This window comes from Trachypithecus francoisi, unplaced genomic scaffold, assembly GCF_009764315.1.
Source record: "Trachypithecus francoisi isolate TF-2019V2 unplaced genomic scaffold, Tfra_2.0 Lachesis_group0, whole genome shotgun sequence".
Lineage (NCBI taxonomy): Eukaryota > Metazoa > Chordata > Mammalia > Primates > Cercopithecidae > Trachypithecus > Trachypithecus francoisi.
In genome coordinates this window covers 116422073-116450054 of record NW_022681453.1, presented here as the reverse complement: position 1 = coordinate 116450054, position 27982 = coordinate 116422073, and the positions used below count along the sequence as shown (strand labels likewise).

General features: G+C 42.0%; 2 protein-coding genes across 5 annotated transcripts in view; one reads left to right on the top strand and one right to left on the bottom strand.

Moving 5' to 3' along the window:
- Positions 1-275: 275 nt before the first annotated feature.
- On the bottom strand, positions 276-25718 carry LRRIQ4 (leucine rich repeats and IQ motif containing 4). 2 transcript variants are annotated; one of them, XM_033211662.1, is made up of 6 exons: positions 25630-25718; positions 14828-15886; positions 9177-9350; positions 7483-7621; positions 4956-5152; positions 276-570 (listed from the first exon to the last, which is right to left on the bottom strand). In XM_033211662.1, the coding sequence occupies exons 2-6, from the start codon at positions 15845-15847 to the stop codon at positions 418-420; spliced, it is 1683 nt and encodes a 560-aa protein (XP_033067553.1). In that variant the 5' UTR covers positions 15848-15886; positions 25630-25718; the 3' UTR covers positions 276-417. The 2 variants fall into 2 exon arrangements, with proteins under 2 accessions (XP_033067553.1, XP_033067552.1); XM_033211661.1 differs by having other exon boundaries at positions 25609-25689.
- Positions 25666-27982, top strand: part of LRRC34 (leucine rich repeat containing 34) — a 23579-nt gene continuing 21262 nt past the window's right edge. For 2 of the 3 annotated variants that reach the window (XM_033211666.1, XM_033211663.1), the window contains exon 1: positions 25666-26256. In XM_033211666.1, coding sequence (XP_033067557.1) covers positions 26118-26256 — 139 coding nt within the window. In that variant the 5' untranslated portion in view covers positions 25666-26117. Of the gene's footprint in view, positions 26581-27982 lie in introns of all 3 variants that reach the window. The other variant, XM_033211665.1, reaches the window with a different exon arrangement.

Here is a 27982-nt window from a genome sequence, read left to right as displayed (position 1 = left end):
TTGCTGGAACCTGGGAAATGGAGGTTGCAGTGACCCAAGATTGCACCACTGTACACCAGCCTGGGCAACAGAGTGAGATCCTGTCTTAAAAAATAATTAAAAATAAATAAAAGTAGGCAAATAGTATAACGAACTCCTGTGTACTCATCACCTTATTCTACAGTTATCAATGTATGGCCAATCTTGTTTCACTTGTACTCCTACCCACTTTCCCCTCCCCCTCCCATATTATTTAGAAGAAATTCCAAGGTGTTATATCATTTTATCCGTAAATATTTCAGTAAAAGTAAGAATCATTTATTTTTACACATAAACATAATTTTATCAATAATTTTAATGTAGTAGGCATCTAATTCCTAGATACTTTGCCTTCTTAATCTGTCTAGGTCCATTACCCCAATTTATCAATTTATAGGATTATTTCTTTTTCCCCTTTCCTGGTTTTCCTTTTACATCCTTCTTTCCTTTCTTATCTTTTGGAGAAGTCTTTCCTTTCTTTCGTGGTTTTAGTAGTTCACCGAATTTCCCAAATCCTTTCCGTACCATTGTTCCACGCCACCACGCCTGAATCTGAAAACAAAATAAACCCATATTCAGCATCGGCTGGTATCACAATGAACTGGAGATTGTTAAATCTCTTTATTCTGATACGTGGTCTTGAAGATGTGGAGAATGGGATGTGATCAGAACTCTAAATTTTATTTTCTATATTTCTCAATTGGCCAGGCATTCAGACAAATTTTTTTAAAAATGCATTTATTGCTTTTATGTGCCAGGGCCTGCTCTAGACTTTTGGGCAACAGCAGAGAAATAACTGTCTCAACTTTATGGAGCTCACATTCCAGTGAGGGAAGAGACAGTAAAAAATAAACACATGAATGTTTAATTTGACAGACGGTGATGAGTGCTATGGAGAGCGACCATGCATGGTGAGGGGATCTGAGTGCCTATGCCCTGCCTTCCTGCTCCTTACTGGGCTGTCTGTGCTCCTGCCTAAAGCCAGCCCTCACTTGTTCCCTGGATCCTATTCCCTCCTACCTACCCAGCAACACCCCTCCTCTAGTAGCAGACTTGTCCAGTGGCTCCCCACTTCTCTCTGAATAGAAGCCAAAGTTCTTATATGGCTTACAAGGCCCTCTCTGATCTGCCTCCCCAATCCTGACCCCTCTAACCTCTTAACTCCCCTTTCCCTGGCTCACTCTGCTCCAGCCATGTAGGCCTCCTCCCTGCTCAGACACACAGGCATAGTTGTGACTCAGGGCCTGTACAGTCGCTGCTTCCTTTGCCTGGAACTCTTCTCAGTATTCAGATGGCTCACCTCTCCGCTGCTTCAAGGGCTTGCTCGATTGTCATTGCTATGGACTGAACTGTGTTGCCCCAAATTCATATGTTGAAGCCCTAATCCCCAGTGTGATGGAAATTGGAAAAGGGGCTTTGGGGAGATGATTAGATTTAGATGAAGTCATAACGGTGGGGCCCTCATGATGAGATTAGTGGCCTTATAGGGAGAGACATCAGAGAGTTAGCACTCTCTAGTGCAATTTCTCTCTGTCTCCGTCTCTCTCTCTCCCTCTCTCTCTCTCTCTCTCTCTCTGTCTCTCTCTTTCTGCCATATGAAGACACAGGGAGAAGTCAGCTTCTACAGGCCAGGAAGAGGGCCTTCACCAGACTCCAATCATGCTGATACTCTGACCTTAGACTTCCGGCCTCCAGAACTGTGAGAAAATACAGTTCCGTTGTTTAAGCCATCTGTTCTACGGTATTTTGTTGTGGCAGCCTAAGCTAAGACTGTCATCTTTTCAATGAGGCCTACTCTGACAATCTTATTTAAATTACCCACTTCCCCACCTCCAAACACTACTGGCAATTTCAGTTCCCCTTAGGGTGACCTTGTTTTTTTTTTTTGTTTTCTTGTTGGTTTTTTTCCCCACAGTAGCACTCTCTAACGTAGTATTTAATTTTATGTTTTATATTTCATGCTTTTATTTCCCTCCTACTAGATTTTAAGTGCTGTGAGGACATAAATATTTGTTTTGTTCACTGATGTATCTCAGTGCTTAGAACAGTGTCTGGTACATAGTAGAAGCTCAATAAATGTTTGTTAAATGAATGAACAAATGAAAGAGGTGGCTGGGGGTATGTATGCTGTTTTATATAAGGTGAATCAAGGAAGGGCTCTCTGATAAGAGGACGTTTAAGCAGAGATGGAACGAAGTGAGGGCCAGAATCTTGCCCGTATCTGAGGGAAGCATCTCTGGGCACAGGAAAAGCCAGTGTTAAGGCCCTGAGCCAGGAGCACGCTTGGTCCTTGGAAGAACACCAGGTATCTGCTTGTGACTGAAGCCCACTGAGAGTAGGAAAGATGAGATGGGTAGTGAAAACAGCAGACTGATCAGGATCCAGGGAACAGCACTACTCTCTAGAGGCAGTTTAGAAATTTATGGGACTTTTTATTGTCTTAAGGTTAAGCAGTCTTCAATTGTGTGGTCTGTACCCTGGTCTACAAAGCCTTTCCAACGGTGTGCAGGCATGGATAGGTTGAAGACAGTCCATTTCCTGAGCTTCAGCTTCCATATGCATCCCTTCCTAAAATCATCCCGAGAACATAACTGCAGATCCCCCATCCCAGTTGCCCCTTTGGTGCTCCACAGAAGAAGGGCATGCCTTGAACCCACCTGAATCTTACTATAGTGCATTGCCCTGGATTCCAAAAATCATTAGGACACACACACACACACACACACACACACACAAGACAATTCAAAGTACAAGTGTTGATGAGAAAATGAATGACTGTAAGGACTGGTTAACCAATCCTTTTGCAAGACAGGTGGTTTCTAATTCTACCTTCAAGAAAAATAAGGGAAACCTAGTTGACATGTCAGCTAAGACCTGCTATCAATTTGGGGGATATAAATCTGGAAGAAGTTCAGAGATGTATGAAGCATTGTTTTTTTAAAATAAAATATTACAGGCAAAAAAAGCTTCTTCCGTTCTCATTAACTCATCTGTGTGAACAAGTTTTCTCAAGGCTTTCATCTACAAAATGAAAAACAGGAGTAGAATCTGTAATAAATCCTGTGTTATTCTAATAATCATCAAGATTTATGCATGAATATATAAACTACACTAAAAAAACCCTCTCATTTTGGTACACTGTTCTAAAAAATCCTATATGTCTAATAATTTTTAAAATTTGTAAGAAATTTTATGTTGTTTTAGGTGATTTTATACTACTAATAGTTATAATGTATATACATTTTTAAATTTTTAAAATTTAATTTATATAAATATTTTTGTTGCCTAGAAGTACAAAAGAACAATCTATGAAAGACATATGTGTATATATATAACCTTAGGATCAATTTTGAGGGGAAAGTAGAATGGAAGTACATGTTTAAGAAGAAAAGATATAAAAATTCTGCCTATAAAATAATAACTTGTTTAAGTATTTGTAAATTGGTGTTGACAAATCATAATGATATTCAGTTTCCACTGGATATAGTTAAAATATTGTTCTAACAGCTCTATTTTAAAATGTCAACATTTAAAATTCACTGGAAATTACATCCTTTGCAATGATTTAAACTTGTGGCCAGCAATATATTAAATATCATTTTAAGAATGTGCAAGAGGGTGCATGGTTTTTCAAAATGCTTTCAGGAAGTATTCAATTAAAACCACAACTTTCATTCTTTCAAGTGTAATCCATCCTGAGCATATACACATTGAAATAATTTTTTATTTTAGTTTTTGAGATAGCTGTCACCCAGGCTGGAGTGCAGTGGCACAATCTAGGATCACTGTAACCCCTGCCTCCTGGGTTCAAGTGATTCTCCTGCCTCAGCCTCCAGAGTAGCTGGGATTACAGGCACACACCACCATGCCCAGCTAATTTTTGTATTTTTAGTAGAGACAGGGTTTCACCATGTTGGTCAGGCTGATCTTGAACTCCTGACCTCAAGTGATCCACCCACCTCAGCCTCCCAAAGTGCTGGGAGTATGGGCATGAGCCACCACACCCAGCCTGAAATATATATTTGTATATAAATTACTTTTCTTTCTCCTTTAAATTGCTACTCAGGGATTATTTCAATTAAAATTATGTGCTTTTGTAGGTTTTTATTATTTCTGAATTTATTTTGGAATGGTAAAAGAGGTATCACAAAAGATTTATCATAAAAGGGAGGACATTAGGTCTGAGAGGGTTGAGGGCTATTGAGAGAGGATTTTACGGACCAAAGACTTGACTCCTACTCTGAGTGAAATGGAGGATTGCCAATTTCAGTGGAGTGATGAGCTCTAGCCCATGTTTTAACAGCATCAGTGCTACTGCTGAGCAGAAGGTATATTGTAGGGGAGCTGGCATGGAAGCAGGGACACCAGTCAAAGGGCTTATGTAGTCATCCGGCTGTGAGGTGATGGGGACTTGGGCCAGTTGGAGAATAAAGAACACTGGCTGAAGTGGAAACATTCCAGAACTGTTCTACATCTCCACGGGCTCAAAGGGCTAGAACAGAATTACAAGGATCTCAGCCCTTTGATCCTAATTAATGGCAGCTCAGAACCCTGGACTCAGCCTCTCATCTATAAATGCTTTCATTTCTAATTTTTAAAATTTATTTTACTGCTTTTGTGAATACAAGCTTTTTTCATTCCAATGAAATAGTCCAAGAATTTGAGGTTGTTTGAAATTTTGAAGTTTTGGTTTCCTTTGCCTATTTGTTGGCTTCTTATTGGACAAAGAAATAAGGGACATAAAAGACAAAAATACTAGGGCTGACATTAAAAAATCTTCTTACCCTTAGCCCTGGTGACATAAAAGTTACTAAGTAATTTCTCTTTTCAGAAGCAGGACAAGGGTGTAAGGAGTTGCTCCATAGGATAATCTGTAATGTGTTTACCATTAGACTCCCTCTAAAGCAACTGTTATCAACAATCTGGGCTGATTTTACCTTTGTTGCCATTATATTCCTATTTCTGTTTTCCTTGAGGTATTTCCATATGACCTCATTGCCTTCAGCACACACTTCTTTTGGGGGTTCTTCCATGGGATTGTCCATCAGTGTCAGAACCTTAAGATTCAGTAGGGAATCCAAATTCTCCGGAAGATGGGTGAGCAAGTTGTCCTCCAGCAGTAATTCTTTCAAAGCTGAAAAGGTTTTTTTTTAAATGGTGGATCCATCTTAGAACAAACAATATTAACTTGTCACCTAATCCTGCCCACATAGATGAAGGATCCAATTCTGCATTTGCAAAAAGAATGAGAGGAAGGATGCACAAGATCCGACAAAACTTTTTCTACCATCTAATAAAAGTTCTAGCTCTGTTTGCTCCTTCCCATAATGAAGAGAAAAGAATTCAGCCTCCAGATAGTCCAAATGCTTTGTTTGTTTAGAGCAACAGTTTTTAGCTGAAACTGACAGCCCACTGGGAAAAATCACTCTCAGACCCTGCTGCTCCTAAGGTCAGCGGGCTATTGATTTTTTTTTTTTGAGACAGAGTCTCTCACTTTGTTGCCCAGGCTGGAGTACAGTGGCATGATCTGGGCTTACTACAACCTCTGCCTCCCAGGTTGAAACGATTCAAGTGCCTCAGCCTCCTGAGTAGCTGGGATACCAGGCACACACCACCACACTTGGTTATTTTATTTTATTTTATTTTTTGAGACGGAGTCTAGCTCTGTCACCCAGGCTGGAGTCCAGTGGCGCAATCTCGGCTCACTGCAACCTCCGCCTCCTGGGTTCAAGTGATTCTCCTGCCTCAACCTCCTGAGTAGCTGGGATTACAGACACCCCAGCTAATTTTTGTATTTTTAGTAGAGATGGGGTTTCACTGTATTGGCTAGTCTGGTCTCGAACTTCTGACCTCATGATCCACCTGCCTTGGCCTCCCAAAGTGCTGGAATTAGAGGCATGAGCCACCGCACCCAGCCTACAACTTCTTTATAACAATTCAAAGTTGTTGAAGCCAGTGTCCATAAATATTAGAGACAGAAAAATAGAAAACACTGAAAATTTTGAGAATATTTCACTCCTCCAGGGACCAAGGACAGGATAAAAGTTTATGGTCAGGAGCATTACTAAGGAGTATTGCATACAACCCCTTGCCTCCAGTTTTTTTTTTTTCCCCCTGAGATGGAGTCTCGCCATCGCCAGGCTGGAGTGCAGTGGTGTGATTTTGGTTCACTACAACCTCTGCCTCCCAGATTCAAGCAATTCGCCTACCTCAGCCTCCCAAGTAGCTGGGATTACAGGCATGTGGCATCACACTCAGCTAATTTTGTATTTTTAGTAGAGATGGGGTTTCACCATGTTGGCCACCATGTTGGCCAGGCTGGTCTTGAACTCCTAACCTCAGGTGATCTGCCCACCTTGGCCTCCCAAAGTGCTGGGATTACAGGCACGAGCACTGCGCCCGGCCTTGCCCCCAATTTTTGAATGTCTTATGAGTAGGCATCAGCTTCCACTCTAATATTTCTTCATTCTTTTTTCATTAAAGAATAGCCATAGTTTGGGCCGGGTGCAATGACTCACGCCTGTAATTCCAACACTTTGGGAGGCTGAGGTGGGCAGATCACGAGGTCAGGAGATCGAGACCATCCTGGCTAACATGGTGAAACCCTGTCCTTACTAAAAATACAAAAAACAAAACAAAACAAAACAAAACAAAAAAAACTAGCCGGGCATGGTGGTGGGCGCCTGTAGTCCCAGCTACTCAGGAGACTGAGGCAGAAGAATGGCGTGAACCCGGGAGGCGGAGTTTGCAGTGAGCCGAGATCTCGCCACTGCACTCCAGCCTGGGCAACAGAGCGAGACTCTGTCTAAAAAAATAAAAAGAAAGAAAAAAATCGCTATAGTTTGAAAACATGTGCATAAGCCTAGGGATTCAGAAAAAAAAAAAAAAGAAACATTTAAAATCTGATCCCAGTGGGTACTCAGCAAAAGCACGTTAAGTGAATGGATGAATGTACAGACAAAGAATGGCTTAGTCTAGTAGAAAATGTTTGGCTGTTTAAATAGGAATCATACATAGTTTTCCAGGTCAATCATGTAGGTCCAAGAAAATCCCTTGCTAATTTCACCACTGTGGGCCAGTACTTTTTCTTTTATTCAAGTGACTCAATGACCTAGATGAAATTTACTGCAGGATCCCAATTCCAAATTCTGGCATACAGTAAGTGTACAGTAAATTCTTGTTGGTAGTGTAATGAATGTATGGGTGAATGCTAATTTTCTTAGCAGTTGCTATTTACTTTTCCATTCTAATAAATGACTTAACTGCCTTTGCAAGACTCTTAGCTATACTAATCAGGACACCTGGCCTCCCCCATGTCACTGAGTGAGCTCTACAAGGAAGTAATGGGATAGACTCAGTTCTCCCAACACCCAGATTGGTCTTTAGCAAAGCAAGAAAGCCATTCGCCATGGGAAATACTGGCCACAAACTCTACTAGGCTGTGAATCTACTAAGTTTCCTCACCTTGTGCTTGGCAAATGGCATCTGGAAGTTGCTTAAGCAAATTGTGCCGGCAATCAAGAACTTCTAGGTTAGGCATTGACCCCAAGGATACGGGCAGGTACTCCAGATGATTGTTCTCTATATATAGCTCTTTAAGACTCTGAAATAACATGAGTATACCATAATAATATACCTTGATTAATTAATTATAGTGACCAGAATCACCTGTGGGTGCCTATGCATTTTTTTTTTTTTTTTTTTTTTTTACTTTCAATGGGGAGATAATGCATTGGGTTAAAGGGAAAAAGCATGTCTAAAGGACCATCATCAAGACATAAAATTATTTTTGAGTAAATCCATTAGACTTGGTTTCCATTTATGCAGGGAAAACAGACTACAGACATCTAGTGCTTATTTGTTTCACCAGAACTTGATGAAAGAATAATTTGAATAATTAACTACATTTATCATTAACTCTTTTTTAATAGCTAATTATCTGTGGCAGTTGCTACAGAATGATAATTGCTTCAACTATCAACGCAATATTGCCTCATGTGAAAGTAGCCAAAATGCACAGGGAATGGGTTTGAATGTATTCAAAATAACTATTTTCAACTTCACTGGGCAAAAATCTAATGTTTGTACATGTACAGGTACAAAGGAAAAGATGATGAAAGGTGTTCTGTGAACACAGGGCAAAGGAATGGAGAATTAGGAATAGACTCCCTGTGTCATAGTGAGAATTACCTATGCTGTACATAGCATTGCATGGCTGGGGGTTATGTGGCAGCCCACGCCTACTTTATCATGGTTAAGAGTGCAGCAGGTCAGACGCGGTGGCTCACACCTGTACCCCAGCACTTTGGGAGGCTGAGAAGGGTGGATCACCTGAGTTCAGGAGTTCGAGACCAGCCTGGCCAACACGGCAAAACCCTGTCTTTACTAAAAATACAAAATTAGCCAGGTGTGGTGGCGGGCGCCTGTAATCCCAGCTATTTGGAAGGCTGAGGCAGGAGAATCACTTGAACCCGGGAGGTGGAGGCTGCAGTGAGCTGAGATTGTGCCATTGCACTCCAGCCTGGGCAACAAGAGTGAAACTCTGTCTAAAAAAAAAAATGTGCAACAACAGGAACATAAAAAAAAAAATAGTTCTTTAAAGGATGAATACATGAAGATACCCTAGTATGGCTACTTTGAATGAAGTTATCCTGTTGCTTTGCAAGTATTCCTCACAGCCCTGTAGATTCAGGAAGCTGGTGCAACATGATTTCCCTTTTCCAAGCAGGGAGAGAGGTCACACTTCCTCTTACAGGAAATCCTGGGCACCAAAATGCAGGCTCCTAGCATGTCACTTGTATGATACTCTTTAACTTCAAAATAGTCCAGTTTTCAGGGGGCTACTCATAGAAAGTGGAAATTAAATGGAAAGAGGTAGATCCAATTTCTGTAACTGAAGCACACCAAATCACACAGTGGAAAGAAGTGTGGCAGGACATATCCAGCAGCAATCACAATGAAATGTTGAAGGGTTGTTCACGGACAGTGGAAACCTCAAAATGTAAAAATGATTGCTTGTTTGAAGCTGGAAATGAAGCTGGAAATCTAGTATGGATGATGCTACATCCAGCCTGTGGAGACCTCATATTTTCTCAGTTTCAGTCAATTTAAGAGGCAGTGGCAGGTGCCTCTTAGCCTGCTCATTTGGGGAGGCTTACCTGCAGTTTCCTAATGTGTTCTGGCACATAGGTAAGTTTGAATCCCTGGTCTTGCCCAATGTATAATTTCTCTAAAGATGCTAAAGAAAGGACTTCCTCCGGAAAGGAAAGGAACTCATTTCCTGTTAGTCCAAGTATCTTCAGTTTTGAAAGTGAGCCCAATTCTGAAGGTAACTAGAAGTATTCCAAAAAGGTAAGTTTCAGGTCAAGATTATTTTTAACAGTCAGCAGAGATAAATTGGGCTTTTGGTTTTGAGGCAGACTGCTAAACAAGTGGAGTAACTTAGCCTCTCCTACTGATGAAAAATTTGTGCACGTATCTGCATTACAGTATTTATACTTTGGATCTAAAGTCTCTGATTTCACTTTTATGCACCACTTTAAACTGGAGCAATTTTTTGTGGCCGGGCGCGGTGGCTTATGCCTTTAATCCCAGCAGTTTGGGAGGCCAAGACCGGTGGATCACCTGAGGTCAGGAGTTCAAGACCAGCCCGGCCAACATGGCAAAACCCTGTCTCTACTAAAAACTACAAAAATTAGCCGGGCGTGGTAGTGGGTGCCTATAATCCCAGCTACTTGTGAGGCCGAGGCAGGAGAATCTCTGGAAGGCAGGAGGCAGAGGTTATAGCGAGCCGAGATTGTGCCACTGCACTCCAGCCTGGGCACCTGAGTGAGAGGCTGTCTCAAAAAAAAAATTTGGAGCAATTTTTAACCTCCGTTCTTGCCATTTATGGACTGTAGTGTGGCAACTGCTTGACACTATTGAAAGAAAAATACTAAAGTCATGTGTAATAATGCAATAATAATATTCATAATAAATTCAGTTACTGGAACTAATACATTTAGTGATATGACTAATAATGCAATAATAATATTCATAATAAATTCAGTTACTGGAACTAATACATTTAGTGATATGACTCTTCATCCTGAAAGGCTTTAATAATTTTGAAACTTCAGTTGAAATCTCAGTTGGAGGCAAACATATATTCACACCATTTAATCAGTGTTCAGTGAACTCCATTATGATCCTATCGTGTCGTGTTCTGCTTTTCAGTGAATAGCCAGGCTTGTGTACCCTATGTGGGAACTGGGTTGGCATTTCACAGAGTGCCACACTTTCAGGGCTGAAAGGCCTTAAGAAGGTTCTCTATTTCAACCTTCTAATACAGTGGTTGCATACATTCTATAGCGAGCCATCCGTTTGTATCTAAACACCACCTCCTGGGAAGAAAAGCTCATTGTCTTCTATGGCTACTTCTAACCATCAGATTTCCCACTTTAGTACAGCCAAAATCAGCTTCACCATTTTATCTGCCTATCGGTTTCTTTCTGGACCATGGGAACCACATGGGAAAAAATGAGATGCCTTATTTTCTTGTAGAAAAAAAAATCCCAGTTATATAGCTCAACAGCTCCTTAACTCATATGTTCCTTTATCTGGCTTAATTCCTAACTGGGAAATCCTTCCCCACAGTTCCCTGCTGGAGCTCATGGACATTCTTCCCGGCCATTCCCTAGTCAGTCACCCGACTTTCATTCTGGCTAGAGCACAGCTGAGCTGCTCCCACCCCACCTCTCTGTCGATAGCTGGAACAGACAGGTCATTGGTGAATGGGCCACTTACAGTTGGAGAAAAAAGAAAGTTAACTGTAGGACAACCTATCTGTAAAAGTTTCACATACTTGGAAAAATAATGCATTTTTCTCTTTTTTGTGTAGAGTAAGGACTCATTTTCCTAAAAATGCTGTAACAGTTTTCCAGTTTTATTTATTTACCTGTATATTTTAATTAGATCAAGTCAGTCTCTGGAGAAACTGATGTTTAAGCTTTCCTCTTTGGCTATTTCAAAATTCTTCATCAAGCACTTAGAGCCCTTCAATACAAAATGCCTGCCTTCTGTGCAGTCCAAAACAATGAAAAAATATTTTTCAATCTAACCATTTTATTATAACCTAGAAATGTCACTCTTGTTGCTGTTTACTTAACTCATAAAGGCTTAGCTTTTCTTTTTCAAAGCACATTGAATGTTCAAAAAATTTTTTCAGAATACTTAAGATCCAGTAGTTAGTTTCATCATAGTCATAGTAAAGTATAATGAGAAGAAATCTAGATGTATAGAATAGAAAATCTGTAGAGCATTAGATGAAGACAATTACTGATGACACTATAATTGACATATAGCCATTTTGGGATCTGGTACATTGTTTTTTTTTGTTTTGTTTTTGTTTTTTTTTTAGATGGAATTTCGCTTTTCTTGCCCAGGCTGGAGTGGCAATTGTATAATCTCAGCTCACTGCAATCTCTGCCTCCTGGGTTCAAGCAATTCTCCTGCCTCAACCTCCCGAGTAGCTGGGATTACAGGTGCCCTCCACCATGCCCGGCTAATTTTTGAATTTTTAGTAGAGATGGGTTTCGCCATGTTGGCCAAACTCCTGACCTCAGTTGATCCACTCGCCTCATCCTCCCAAAGTGTTGTGATTACAGGCGTGAGCCACCGCACCTGGCCTGGTTTTCTCCTTTAATAGAAGTATACTCTACAAATAAAATCCATCTAGGTGCACATTGAAAATCAGATATTTTTGCATGCACACAGGCAAGTAGAAGCTACTGGTCAGGCTTTAAGAGCTAGTAACCCATGGGTTGAGTCTTTGGGGAGGGAGAGATAATGAGCTGGTTTAAAGGCCATGTTTCATTAAGGAGAGAAATGCACTGGAAGGTGGTATTAGCATGAGAGGAAATTGAGAAGGGAGGACAAATGCACACACACACACAAAGCCCATCAGAATAACTGAAGAGGAAAAAGCAATGGTACATAGAGATTGTCATGTTCAATACAGTAATATTTAACATGCCTACATTTCAGTGCAGTTTGACTTGTGGTAAAACTTGGTATTGGATGAAGCTTATTTTTAACAAGCAGTCTGTGTGTGATTCGCTCCTTTGATTTCTTAAAATTTCTCTCAGAACAGGATTTGGTATTATTCATGGCTCAGTATAATGTGTCATCCTTCCCATATGTACTTTATATTTTAAGTCTTTCACTCCAACTGCAGAATGACAGACTTATCCACCAAAAGGAATTTCTTACATCAGCAGTGGAATAGTTCAGTGGAATGGGCTCTCACGGAACCTCAAAAATCCTCCAAGGTGAGTTGCTACATCAGTAGAGATTAAGTCCTAGAATTTCGTCCTGAATCTACAAGCTACCATTAAAATGTTTACTTCCTGAAAGGCAGCTTTAAAACCCCATAGCAATTCAGGGAAAAAAGTTCTAGAAATAAAAAAATCAAATAAAAGATTTTTTAGCAGCTGGCCACAGTGGCTCATGCCTGTAATTCCAGCACTTTGGGAGGCTGAAGTGGGCGGATCACGAGGTCAGGAGTTTGAGACCAGCCTGGTCAATATGGTGAAACCCTGCCTCTACTAAAAATACAAAAATTAGCTGGGTGTGGTAGCAGGCGCCTGTAGTCCCAGCTACTCAGGAGGCTGAGGAAGGAGAATCGCTTGAACCTGGGAGGTGGAGGTTGCAGTGAGCCGAGATGGCACCATTGCATTCCAGTCTGGGCGACAGAGCAACAGTTCATCTCAAAAAAAAAAAAAAAAAAAAAAAAGATTTTTAATAATAAACCTGTAAGGACCAGGACTTTTGTAATGTATGGGGAACACATGAGACTGGTGTCCATGGCCAGGTAAAGCAGACCTATTATTTGATTACAGTTGTTGATGTCCAAATTCCCCTTTTTACTCCCTCTACAGTTGTCTTTTGCTCTTAACAACTGTTTTTTTCTTTTTAAATCAAATATTATAGGACAGGCATGGTGACTCACGCCTGTAATCCCAGCACTTTGTAAGGCCAAAACGGGCAGATCACTTGAAGCCAGGAGTTTGAGACCAGCCTGGCCAACATGGTGAAATCCAGTCTCTATTAGAAATACAAAAGTTAGTTGGGTGTGATGGCACACACCTGTAGTCCCAGCTACTTGGGAGGCTGAGGCAGGAGAATCGCTTGAACCCAGGAGGCAGAGGTTGCAGTGAGCCGAGATAGCACCACTGCACTCCAGCCTGGGTGACAGAGTGAGTGAGACTCCATCTCAAAAATAAATAAATAAAATTAAAATAAATAGAATATTATAAAATAATAAAGAAACATAAACCCATGCATGCCCAACTGCCCAAATCTTTTAATAAACCAAATGAAACACTGCAATTAAGTTCAGCCCCCTTAGGATCTCTTCCCCATTTGCTTTCTTGGTTTTTAAAGGCCCATTCCTACATTGCCCAGTATGGTCTTGAACTTCTGGCCTCTAATGATCCTCCCTCCTTGGCCTCCTAAAGTGCTGGGATTAGAGGAGTGAGCCACCGCACCCAGCTGCTTCTCTATTTTGTTGACTTCCTTCTCTCTTCCCAGAGGCAGCCACCTTCAGGAATTTAGTTTTCTTCCAGTTAGTATTTTATATTTTCATTATATATAAAAATATCCATAAAATATGTGTTGTGTGTATATGTGTGTATGTATATATATATATATATATATATAGTTTTGTGTGATTTTAAAATTTATAAATGGTATCACAATGTTCTGCAATTTAATGTAGAACTTTAGGTTTTCCTTTCAACAAACATCACAATTTTGAGATCTATCCATATTGGCACATACAGTACCAGTTCACTTAAATTACTATATAACTTCATTTTATGAATATATTGAAGTTTATTTGCCCACTCCCCTACTGACATTTAGATTGTCTCCCATAATTTCATGATTATCAACAATGCTAAATGACCATTTTTGAATATGCCACCCTGCACACACGGGACAGTTTCTCTAGGGACAGATCTAGTTTTGCAGTTTCCTATGGATGAAACTTTAGGCTTCTAAGGCTGTATGTATTAGAAACATCTGCTGTTAATGGAAACTCTGTCGGGAGATGGTCTTTGTTAAGAATATAGACCCTGCGCTGGGCGCGGTGGCTCACGCTTGTAATCCCAGCACTTTGGGAGGCCGAGGCGGGGGGATCACGAGGTCAGGAGTTTGAGACCAGCCTGGACAACACAGTGAAACCCCGTCTCTACTAAAAATACAAAAATTAGCTGGGCATGGTGGCAGGTGCCTGTAATCCCAGCTATTCGAAAGGCTGTGGCAGGAGAATCGCTTGAACCCGGGAGGCGGACGTTGCAGTAAGCCGAGATCACCCAACTGCACTCTAGCCTGGGCGACAAAGCTAGACTCCATCTTGGGGGTGGGGAGAATGTAGACCCTGGAGCCTGGCAGCTGTGGGCTGGAATCGCGGCTGTATCACTTACAGGCTGTGTAGCCTTGGCCATGTTAGTTAAGCTCCCTGCCCCTCACTTCCTTCATATATCATTGAGGACACAGTCATTGTGAGAGGTAAACGAGATGATCCATGTAAACACTTAGCTCAGTGACTGGCACATACACCCTCTAAATAAACATTAGCTACTATTATGATTACTGCTGCTATTAGGGAAAAAGAAAGTAATACAAAGTATCACCTTGTTGAATATTTAGTAATCTTGGATTTTCGCCCATAAAGTCAGTTTAAATTTGCTGTTTAGACACTGAACCAACGTAGGGCAGGAAGGACCCTGGATGAGAGCATAGTCACAGCCAGAAAGGGAATCCGTACCTGTCCTATTTTATTGTCATCCAGTCCCAGGACTTCAAGGTTCTTCAGCGCACAGATATGCAGCGGGCAGTGGTCCAGATGGTTCTGGCTTAGGTCCAGGAAGCGCAAGTTGACCAGGCGCCTGACGCAGCCCCGCAGCCTGTGCAGGCCTGTGTTTCCCAGGTAGAGCAGGTGCAGCGAGGTCCACCTGCAAATGAGGTGTGGCACCTTCTCCAGGCGGTTCCCACTCAGCCCTATTTCCATCATCTTCCTGAGCTCGGTGAGGCTTTTCGGGATGGAGTGGAGGAGGTTATGGGATAAATCGAGCACCGACAGTTGGCTACAGTGGCACAGGGACGCGGGCAGAACGGGAAGGTTGTTAGAAGCAACATAGAACTTCTGCAGCCCGGTCAGGTGCCCGATCTCTTCTGGGATGGCACCGATTTTGTTCTCGTCCAGGTCAATGATCTCCAGATTATGGAGAACACAGAGCTCCTGGGGGAAAACTTCAAATTGGTTTCGCTTAAGGTAGATCTCCCTCAGCTTGGTTTGGTTCACTATTTCCTTGGGCAGACATTTCAGGTGGTTTCCGGTCAGTCCCAGCAGCTCGAGATGGTGGAGGTTTTTACAGATGACGACGGGAATTTCCTTCAGGTCGGTCTGGTAGAGCCGGAGCTCGCGCAGGGCGTGGAGGAAGCTGACGATGAGAAGGGAGGAGGAGAAGATGGGGTTGTAGCTCAGGTCCAGTCTCTCCAGGCTGCTCAGCAGCCCCAGCGCCGGGCACAGGCTCCTCAGGTTGTTCTTGTCCAGGTAGAGGACCCTGATGTTCTTCAAACGCTGAATCTCCTGGGGAATTTCTTCAATCTGGTTGTTCTCCAAATGCACTTCTTCTAATTCTGTGAATGTGAAGATTTCCAACGGAATGGCAGTCAAGCTCTGATTAGAGGCATCAGTGAAAAATGTTCTATCATTGACGTGCTGTGGATCATTTCTCTGATGAATTTTAGGTGAATGTTCTACTGATTTTATGTCTTTTGACATTATTGTGAAGAAAAGCTCAAATATTCAAAATCTGAAATACTGTGAAAAGGATGAAAAAAAAAAAATCAGAATTTACCTGCCACCAGACTTGCTATCCTGAAGAAAAATAAAATTAAAACCTAGTTGATTAAACTTACTGCTTGAAACTATGACAGAACATAAAATTTAGGTTTTTGCATTTCATGTTAGAAGAATTAAAGTGTAGACTCCTTCCCCTAACACGTAGACTCACATTAAAAAAAAAAAAGAGAGAGATTAACTTCAATTTTATTTATTGATTAATTTTTGAGACGGAGTTTCGCTCTTGTTGCCCAGGCTGGAGTGCAATGGTGTGATTTCGGCTTACTACAACCTCTGCCTCCTGGGTTCAAGCGATTCCCCTGCTTCAGCCTCCGGAGTAGCTGGGATTACAGGCACCCACCACCATGCCCAGCTAAATTTTTTTTGCAATTTTAGTAGAGACAGGGTTTCACCATGTTGGCCAGGCTGGTCTCAAACTCCCGACCTCAGGTCCACTCGCCTTGGCCTCCCAAAATGCTGGGATTACAGGCATGAGCCGCTGTGCCCAGCCTAATTTCACTTAAAAAAAAAAAAAAGCCTATTCTGAATGTTTCCAGTAGGATGTAGAAGGTTGCAAAAGATTCTTGCTCTTACCATAACACTGAGAAAACACCAGGGAAAAAACCTCATATTTTAAAATGTAGTATTTTTCCCTAAAGCCACCAGAGAGCCGAAGATACAAAGAAAGCAAAAAAACAAAAAACAAAAAACAAACAACAAAAAAACAAAAAACAAACCAAAAAAACCCCCCAAAAACACTATATTCTAGAGCTGCACCAGCCTTTCCTAAATAACTAGAGACCTGTAAGTAGACCCTCTCATGGCTGATGGCATTTGCAGGTTTGAGGACTGTCAGGCAGAGAAACAACTCTTTAATAGGCACAGGCAAAGGAACTTCCGGGAGAAGAATAAACCTGCCAAACTTTTAACAGTCATGTGTAGGCTGGCATAGTGGATTAGAATCTGGAGTAGCCCCAAATGCAAAGTCCGTTCTCCCCACTAACTAGTTCTTCCCATTAGTCTTTGGCTGGCTAAGTGGCCACAGGGAAAATTGCAGGCCGGACTAAAGAACAGAGGTCCTGTAGTTTCACGGCCTTAAGTACTGAAGCCTGGCTGGAAGGAGCTTAACTCTGTCTAAGCGAGACATTTGGAACTGCAGTTAATTGAAATGAACTAAAACCCAACCCAGAAACAAATTAAAGTCTAATAAATGGAGAGACAAATCATGTCCATGGATTAGAATACTCAATAATGTTAAGATGTCAGTATTCCCCCAATTGGATCTATAGTTTTATGTAATGTCAGTCAAAATTTTAGCAAACTTTTTTTTTCTTTTTTGGTAGAAGTTAACAAGCTGATTCTAAAATTTATGTGAAAATGCAAAGGAACTAGGCCGGGCGCGGTGGCTCACGCCTGTAATCCCAGCACTTTGGGAGGCCGAGATGGGCGGATCACAAGGTCAGGAGATCGAGACCACGGTGAAACCACGTCTCTACTAAAAAAAAAATACAAAAAATTAGCCGGGTGCGGTGGCGGGCGCCTGTAGTCCCAGCTACTCCAGAGGCTGTGGCAGGAGAATGGCGGGAACTCGGGAAGCGGAGCTTGCAGTGAGCCGAGATCGCACCACTGCACTCCAGCCTAGGTGACAGAGCGAGACTCCGTCTCAAAAAAAAAAAAAAAAAAAAAATGCAAAGGAACTAAAGATAATCTTTAGTGAAAACAAAATCAGCAGACTTACACTACTAGGCTTATAAATCTTATAAATGCAAGATGTGAATATTGTATTTCAGAAGGGTAAGTCTTTAGTATACACACACACACACACCACACACACACACACAGAGTCTGTGGGGGAAAGGCAGAGAACAACATGACATGATAGTGGCAAGGTTGGCAGTAGCGTCTTTGAACTTCTTTTTAGCATGAAGGCAGTCCTTCTGGAGTATCTGGACTTCTCATCCATTGCAGAGGCCTAGTCCCTAGATGAAGGGGATACATTTCTAGTTCCATACATAATACTACTGTTCCTCAAAACACAACACTATGTGCTTCAGGAGCTTGTTGCTTTATGCCTGGACTCAAAACCAGCTCTGAGACAGTGTTATTTAAATAAAAGGAAATATTTGACACTGATTTTGTTTAAAACTAGCTGTCTCCAACATTTTTGTCATTTAGTCATCAGGCAGATGACTGACATCAGGCAGACATCAGGCAGACATCAGGCAGAATTTATCTAATACTATTTAGTCCTGTAAGGTAAAATCTCCAGTTTCCTACTTGCAAATTTCTGAAAATTCTCCACAGTATGTAGACTGAGGCGATAATACAAATAAAAATAGGGAACACCTAGAACAATGATTATGTACTCTAGGCTTTACTTAAAGTAACCTAATCAATCTTTACAACAATCCTATGCAGGAGGCATCACTGTTAGCCCATTTCACAGATAAAGAAATTGTATAACTGAAAGGGCTCTTCTCAGAACATCGTAGGAAGTGTGAGTAAGAGCAGAGAATTGGACACAACCTCACCTAGAGTTTTAACATCACTCGTTTACAGGAAACCTGGCATTTATTAAAATCATTCTTCTTGGGTGTGAGATTTTAGACTTGATTTTACTGTGCAGCATTACAACAAAGTCACTTGGGAGAAATTTATGTGGATTAGAATTAATATGAGGGTGTCTGGGCTTCCAGACACATGAAATAACTTATTTCTCTTAACATTCATCTTTCTCCATAATAAGACCTGCTTAGAATATCTAATTGTGTGTGTATGTTATCTCACCTTAATCATATATCCCATCAATTTGACGGCCCCCTGAAAGCTATATATACGCCCATATTTCACATTCATTTGTGGATTTAATAAAAGGAGATTGTAAAGCCCAGATTTGCAATAGCTTTGCCAGTAATTCCACCACAGTAAACGAGAATGGGGAAGATTTGGTCTTTATTGGCCATTTTTTCCCTAGGGATTGCTACCCAAATGTGATCTAATTTACTCATTATTACAATCCAATATTATGGTGGGGTGGTTTCTAAATTTAATAATTGTTGCATCTTCATTTGAAGGAGCCAAGATTTGCATAGTTTAACAATTAGCTTTCTTTGTGTAACTCCAACACCTGAGAAAATCATTTAAGAAACTAATCAGCCCTCTCAAATTTACAGTGAGTGTTCATGCTTTTGTTTCCAAGTCCGTCTATGCGCAAACTGGACAGGTAAGACTAGGTTCCTGAGGTCAACATGGTGCGCGACTCTCTCTGTTAGCATAAAAATCCATTTATAGTTAAAAGAATTTCAAGATTTTGCTTAAAACCTCATTCAGCAGATCTATTCCTTCTAAAAACCGGTGAACCACAAACAAACTAAAAGTAACCTTAATTGACTTCAGACTGGAAATTCATGTAATGGTAACAAAGAGTAGCAGAATATGCCACTCCAAAATATGCCACTTTGATATGAGGATTACTTTAAGCTAAAGACACTTGAAAAATGGCAGATGCAAGAAGTGTATTCTAATCTTCCCTTTCCCTCCTTGAAAACAGGAGCTAAAACCTCCCATGAAAAACATGCCTTCCCTATACCAGAAAGAAAATTCTTCAACAGGGAGTCATAGCTGAGAGAATTCTGTACAAATACATCTTGTTAAAAAAAAAATTCCTGGAGGCAGAGCAAGATGGCTGAATAGAACCCTCTAGCAATCATCCCCTCCAACAGGAACACCAAATTGAACAACTATTCACAAAATAAAGCACCTTCATAAGAACCAAAAATCGAGTTTGCAATCACAGTCCCTGGTTTTAACATCATAGCAAGGAAAGAGGCACTGAAGAGGGTAGGAAAGACAGTCCTGGATTGTCAGAACCATCCCTCCTCCATCCCCCAGCAGCAGCCACATGGCACAGAGAGAGAATATGTGTGCTTTGGGGAGGGAGAGAAAAGTGACTGTGGGGCTTTGTAATGGACTTCAGTGCTGCCTGTCACAGTGGAAAGCAATACTGGGTAGAAATTCAGGTGGTGCTCATGGAGGGAGCATTTAGACCAGCCCTAGCCAGAGGGGAATTGTCCATGCCAGTGGGTGGAACCTGAGTTCTGGCTAGCCCCAACATTGTGGGATAAAGTGCTCTGGGGGTTCTAAATAAACTTGAAAGGCAGTCCAGGTCACAAGGACTGCAATTCCTGGGCAAATCTTGATGCTGTGCTGGGCTCTGAGGAATTGCTCTTGAGGTGCTAAATGTACAAGACCCAGTGATCGATGTGTGGTCTGCAAGAAATACATTTCACCTATAAAGACACACATATGCTGAAAATAAAGGAATGGGAAAAGATATTCTATGTGAATGGAGAACAAAAAGAGCAGGAGTAGCTACACATATATTAGACAAAATAGATTTCTAGACAAAATAAATTTCAAGACAAAAGCTATAAAAAAAGACAAAAAAGGTCATTATATAATGATAAAGGGGTTCATTCATCAAGAGGATATAATGATTGTAAATATATATACACCCAACACTGGATCACCTAGTTATGTAAAGCAAATATTACTAGAGATAAAGAAAGAAATAGACTCCAGTATAATAATGGCTGTTGATTTCAGCATTGGACACTTTCAGCATTGGACAGATAAAGACAGAAAATCAACAAAGAAGCATTGGAATTAATCTGCACTATAGATCAAATGGACCTAGATATTTACAGAACATTTCACCCAACAGCTGCAGAATACACATTCTTTTCCTCAGCACATGGATCTTCTCAAGGATAGACCACATTTTAGGTCACAAAACAAGTCTCAAAAATTTCAAAAATATCAAAATCATATTAAATATCTTCTCTGAGCATGGTGGAATAAAACTAGAAAGCAATAACAAGAAGAAATTTGGGAATCATACAATTACGTGGAAATCAAACAACATGCTCCTGAATAACCAGTAGGTCAATGAAAAAAATTAAGAAAATTTAAAAAATTCTTGAAACAAATTAAAATAGAAACACAACATAACAAAAGCTGTGGGATACAGTGAAAGCAGTACTAAGAGGAATGTTTATAGAATTAAGTGCCTACATCAAAAAAGCAGGAAAACTTCAAATAAACAATGTAATGACGCATCTTAAAGAACTAGAAAAGTAAGAGCAAACCAAATTCAAAGTTAGTAGAAGGCTGGAGTGATAGTTCACGCCTGTAATCCCAGCACTTTGGGAGGCTGAGGCAAGTGGATTACCTGAGGTCAGGAGTTCAAGACCAGCTTGGCCAACAAGGTGAAACCCTGTCTCTACTAAAAATACAAAAATTAGCCAGCCGTGGTGGTGTGTGCCTGTAATCCCAGCTACTCAGGAGGCTGAGGCACGAGAATTGCTTGAACCCAGGAGGCAGAGGTTGCAGTGAGCTGAGATCATGCCACTGTACTCCAGCCTGGGCAACAGAGCAAAACACTGTCAAAAAAAAAAAAAAAAAAAAGAAGAAGAAGAAGAAAAGAAATAATAAAAATAAAAGAAAAAGCAGAGGCTAGGTGCAGTGGCTCAAGCCTGTAATCCCAGCACTTTGGGAGGCCGAGACGGGCGGATCACGAGGTCAGGAGATCGACACCATCCTGGCTAACACGGTGAAACCCCATCTCTACCAAAAACTACAAAAAACTAGCCAGGCGACGTGGCGGCGCTTGTAGTCCCAGATACCCGGGAGGCTGAGACAGGAGAATGGCGTGAACCCGGGAGGCGGAGCTTGCAGTGAGCTGAGATCCGGCCACTGCACTCCAGCCTGGGTGACAGAGCGAGACTCTGTCTCAAAAAAAAAAAAAAAAAAAAAAAGAAAAAGCAGAAGAAAAGAAATAAAAATCAGAGCAGAAATAAATGAAATTAAAATAAAGAACAATCCAAAAAATTAATAAAATGATATGAAAAGTTGAAGTTTTCTGAAAAGATGAACAAAATCAATAAACTTCTAGCCAGATTAGGAAAAAAGAGAGAAGACCCAATAAATAAAATTAGAGATGAAAAAGGAGACATTACAACTGATACAGCAGAAATTCCAAGGATCAACTATATTTTAACACACTGGGAAACCTAGAAGAAATGGATAAACTCCTAGATATACACCATTTACCAAGATTGAACCATGAAGAAATCTGAAGCCTGAATAGACCAATAACAAGTAAAAAGATCAAAGTCATAATAAAAAGTTACCCTAGCAAAGAAAAGCCTGGGATCCAATGGCTTCAATGCTGAATTTTATCAAATATTTAAAGAAGAACTAATACCAATCCTACTCAAGCTATTCTGAAAAAATAGAGGAGGAAACACTACTTTCAAATTCATTCTATGAGGCCACTATTACCCTGACACCAAAACCAGATAAAGACACACCAAAAAAAAAAAAAAAAAAAAAAAAAAAAGAAAAGGAAAAGAAAACTATAGGGCAATGTCCCTGATGAACCTTGATGCAAAAATCCTCAACAAAATGCCAGGAAACTGAATTCAACAACACATTAAAAAAATCATTCATCATGACCAAGTGGTATTCATTTCAGGAATGCAAGGATGGCTCAAGATACACAAATCAATCACTGTGATACATCCTATCAACAGAATGAAGGACAAAAACCATGTGATCATTTTAATTGATGCTGAAAAAGCATGTGATAAAATTCAACATCCCTTCATGATAAAAACCTTCAAGAAACTGGGAGTAGATGGAAGATACCTCAATACAATAAAAACCATATATTACAGGCCCATAGGTAGTATTATACCGAATGGGGAATACTGAAAATCTTTTCTCTAGAATCTGGAACAACACAAGGATGCTCACTTTAACTACCATTATTCAATGTAGCACTGGAAGTCTTAGCTACAGTAAGTAGACAAGCGAAAGATATAAAGAGCATCCAAATTGGAAAAGAAGAACTCAAATTATGCTTGTTTGCAGATGATATAATCTTATATTTGGAAAATCCTAAAGACTCCACCAAAAAAATTATTAGAATGGATAAACAAATTCAGTAAAGTTGTAGGATACAAAATCAACATACAAAAATCAGTAGCATTTCTATATGCCAATAGCAAACAATCATAAAAAGAAAATAATCTCATTTACAGTAGCTAAAAATAAAATAAAATACCTAGGAATAAACTCAACCAAAGAAGTAAAAGATCTCTACAGTGAAAACTATAAAACATTGATGTAAGAAATTAAAGAGGACACACACACGCACAAAAGGAAAGATATTTTATGTTCTTGGATTAGAATAATAATTATTGTCAAAATGTCCATTTTATCCAAAGAAATTTACAGATTATATGCAATTCCTATCAAAATACCAAAGACCTTCTTCACTGAAATAGAAAAAACATCCTAAAATTTGTATGAAACCACAAAAGACCCAGCGTAGTCAAAGCTAACCTGAGCAAGAAGAACAAAACTGGAGGAGTTACATTACCTAAATTAAAATTGTATTGCAGAGCTACAGTAACCAAAATAGCATGGTACTGGCATAAAAATAGATACATAGACCAATGGAACAGAATAGAGAACCCAGATATAAATCCATACATCTATGGTGAACTCATTTTTGACAAAGGTATCAGTAACATACATTGGGGAAAAGATAGTTTCTTCAATAATGATTCTGGGAAAACTGGATATCCATATGCAAAAGAATGAAACTAGACTCCTATCTCCTGCCACATACAAAAATCAAACCAAAATGGGTTAAAGGGTCAGGCGCCGTTGCCTCGCGCCTGTAGTCCCAGCACTTGGGAGGCAGAGGCAGGTGGATCACTTGAGGTCAGGAGTTTGAGACTAGCCTGGCCAACATGATGAAACTCTGTCTCTACTAAAAGTGCAAAATTAGCTAGGCATAGTGGTGGGCGTCTGTAATCCCAGCTATTCTGGAGGCTGAGGTGGGAGAATCACTTGAAGCTGGGAGGCAGAGTTTGCAGTGAGCCAAGATCATGCCACTGCACTCCAGCCTGGACCACAGAGGGAGACTGTCTCAAAAAACAAACAAAACAAACAAACAAACACCCAGAGACCCTAGTAGGCACAGACACAAGCGCCTGTATGTTGAGAGGAACACACCAGTGGAGGAGCACACAGGTGGCTGGACATTGAGAGGAACAGAGGAGCAGAAGAGCACACCAACAGGCACCAGCGGACACTGCCAGACCATCCACAGGTAGAACGATGCGTAGACTGAGGGGAATTTGGCCAGAGTAGTCAGCGGAGAGTCCAGGGGAAAGTCCAGGGGACTCCAGGGGAAAATCACCTTTCCACTCCATTCCCTTTCTGGCTCCCCATCTCTGAGAGCCACTTCCACCATTTAATAAACCTTGCATTCATTCTCCGAGCCCATTGTGTGATCCGATTTTACCGGTACAACAAGGCAAGAACCCCAGGATGCAGAAAACCCTCTGTCCTTGCCATAAGACAGAGGGTCTAACTGAGCTGATTAACACAATCCGCCTATAGACAGCAAAACTAAAAGAGCACCCTGTAACACACGCCTACCAGAGCTTCGCTTCAGAAGCTGTAAGCATTCGCTCCTAAACACTGCCTTGGGTTCCGAGCTCAGGTGCCCCACAACCTGCCCATCTGCATGCTCCCCCTAAGGGTTTCAGCAGAGCACCAAGAAGCAAGCCACACTCCCATTGTTACCGGTAGAAGGTGTCCAGGTTCTTGGCGTCTTGAACAAAAGAATTGGGCAAAATGCACAAACAAAGCAAGGAAGGAATGAAGGGATTTATTAAAAATGAAAGTACACTCCACAGTGTGGCAGTGGGCCGAGCACAGGGGCTCAAAGGCCCCGTTACAAATTTTTTGGGAGTTTAAATACCCCTTAGAGGATTCCATTGGTTACTTGGAGTACGCCCTGTGTAAATGAAGAGGATGAAGTAAGGTTACAAAGCCGTTTATGGAGTACACCCTATGCAGAGGATATTTCCTGTTATAGCCGAAGTGTGAATCGGCCTTATGATCCCTACCTCCAGATCCTATTTTCCTGCCTCACCATCACATGCCCTGCAAGGGTGATAAGGAAACTATTACCGTTTCAGTATCAAGGAAATGAAACCTACCAGATCATCACATCTGGACAATGAGACACCAGATCCCTCACCTATCGTGATTCCCTAAGCTACCACCTGATTCCTGTTGACCAACTCCTCTTCCTTACCCCTCCCTAATTCCTGATTTCCTGCAAGTGGTCACATTTCTTTCTTGCTATATAAACCCCTGATTCTAGTTGGTTGGGGAGACAGATTTGAGACTGATTTCCCATCTCCTCGGCTGCAGCACCAGAGAATCGCTTGAATCCCGGAGGCAGAGGTTGCAGTGAGCCGAGACTGTGCTCCTGCTCTCCAGCCTGGGCGGCAGATTGAGAATCGGTCTCAAAAAAAAAAAAAAAGAAATTTCCAAATTGTCTGGAATAAGTATATTAAATTTATTTTTTAAAAGGTTATTAAAAACTACAAGAAAATTTTGTTTGCTTTCATCTGAAATATAATGTTCCTCATGTTAAATCTTGTTCTTCCCTGGCAATTGCCTTCTTCCCTGGCAATTCTCATTGTTTCAGTGACTGGCATTCTGTGCCAGGAGCAGCAGGATCTAGACGCAACCCCTGGCCTTTTAGTAACACATGTAGATCTGGCCCCGACCGCCTCCCGGTTGTCTGTACTGATCTGAGTACATTCAAGTACCTGCGCATGCCCAGAACGCACCAAGCATTCTGCCCTCTGGCAGCCTCCTTCCGGCCATCCAGTTATCACCTCCTTCAAGAAGCCCTCCCTTTGGGGAGGTAGCCCCGCCCTTTGGGAGCACAAAACCCTTTATGCTCCCAAAGCCCTACACCTTTATCATGTGCTGATGCTACTCTCTGCTTCTTCGCTGGCTGGGCAGGCCGGTGAACACTTTGCAGGAGGGGGCTTTGTCATAATCTTCTTTGTAGCCCCCGCCCTAGCTCAGCAGCGGAGCCCCTCAAATCTCGGGAACTCCTCCCTGCAAAGGAGCCAGGACGCCCTCCCTCAGGCTGCCTTTAACCAGGGCAGAGTGACAGAGGACCTCCACAGAGTTAGCGGTCACTGCCTTAGTTAGCAGTTAGGCCTTGGGCCCGGGCAGGCACAGCTGGTGGGACTCGGCGCAGGTTAGCGCGGAACTGGTATAGCCGCCTCACAGCTGCAGGCGGACCGTAAGCGCGCGGGCGGTCGCCATGGCAGCGCAGCCGCCGCGGCCAGTGCGTGAGAGGAGCATGGGGAGCCCCCAAGAGGCCGCCCGTGCGCCGGCCAGGTCCCCGGCTTGGACCCCCACTCAGGCCCGTACTCCGGGCGCGGCCCTGGTGGGCCAGCGCGGTAAGAAGTAGGGAGCCCGTCTGCGCGGCCTGGCCCGGACGAAACGCGCAAGGGACGCCGGGGTCCCACGGCCGGAGTCCTAGCAGCCCGCCAGCCCAAGGCGGCGCGGAGGGAGAGTGCCCCTGGGAACCCCAGCTGTGACCAGAGGTTTGGGGCGCCCCGAAACGAGGGCAGGAGAGGAGTCCCCGCCGTTTGTGCGATAGGTTCTGCAGATGGTGTCTGTCGCCGTGCTCTCGGGATCTCCAGGGTCTCCATCCGGGAGGGTGTGGCTGGGGGGCTCTTCTCAGACCCCTTTTTGTGAAAGTCCCAGAGAGCAGGTCACAGGTGGGCATGAGGGTCTTGATACCGTTTCTGACTTTGCACCTCTGTGCTATCTCCATTTTAAATATTTCTGCGCCCATGAATGATCTTTAGCGAGTTAAGCATACCCTGAAGGGCCACCCCTTGCACGCCATTTCCGTTTTATATGCTTGTTTTAAAGTATGTTTGTGGATACGGAACTGTGTTCGGAGGCTGGCTTAATAGTACTCACTGGATCCAGGAAATGGACAGTGTTAGGCTCTGCCTTTAGCATGAGAGGAAATTTAAGCTGGGATAACAATTTGTTCAAATGTACACACTGCGGATTCTGAGTGGGGCACCCACGTTCTGACTCATGCTCATCTCTTGGATTTCCCAGTGCTTGGCTAAGTATAGAAAAGCATGTTTTGGAGGGATCTGCCTCCTAAATAAGTCCTTTCTCTGGAAATTGTAAAACATGCTGCCAGAGTCGTGGATGAAAAAATGAAATTTGGGTTACAGGTTCTTTACATTTTTCTGCGTAGCTGGGTTATTTCCTAGTTTTTACTTTACAATTTGAAGGCTATTTTCCTTCTAATGTGAATACAGTATAGGAAATCAATTCATTGGTGCCATAAAATCCTGGCATACAGAATACATAGGTGAATTTTAAGTCAAAGGAAGGGTAGCAGAAACTTCTAAATACTGTAAATCTGTGGCTAGCTTGTTAAATAAGAATATTTCCATAATTTTGTTTAGCTGTATTTAGCTCGTAGTCTAAGATTCCTTCATGCCTTCGCGAAAATGAATTGTAGTCTGACACATTTCTGTGCCTTGTTTGTGGTGTGGGCAGCGCTGAATCTCGGAGATTCTCAGGGCAATCTTTCTCTTAATGCCAAGGAAGAGAGTAGGGAAGAAAGAAGCCTACTGGGAGCCCAGCTCCATCTTCTATTTGGGATTTACTTGCTTTGTTTCCTGGGGAGGACGCTAAAGCAGCATTTTGTAGATTGCATTCCAAGTGAGGTTTGTGTTTGTGTGTGTGTGTGTGTGTGTGTGTGTGTTTGAGATGGAGTCTCCTCTGTCGCCCAGGCTGGAGTGCAGTGGCGCGATCTCCGCTCACTGCAATCTTGCAACCTCCACCGCCGGCCTTCAAGCGATTCTGTCGCCTCACCTTCCCAAGTAGCTGGGATTACAGGCACGCGCCACCACACCGGCTAATTTTTGTATTTTTTGGTAGAGACAGGGTTTCACCATGTTGGCCAGGCTGGTCTCGAACTCCTGGCCTCAAGTGATCCACCTGCCTCGGCCTCCCAAAGTGCTGGGATTACACGCATGAGCCACCGCACCCGGCCGGAAATGCAGCATTCTTATCTTCCCTATTCTCAAGCTTAACAGTTTGAAGAGTGTGCACATGTTTTAAATACTCTGAGAAGTGTTGTGTCTCTGT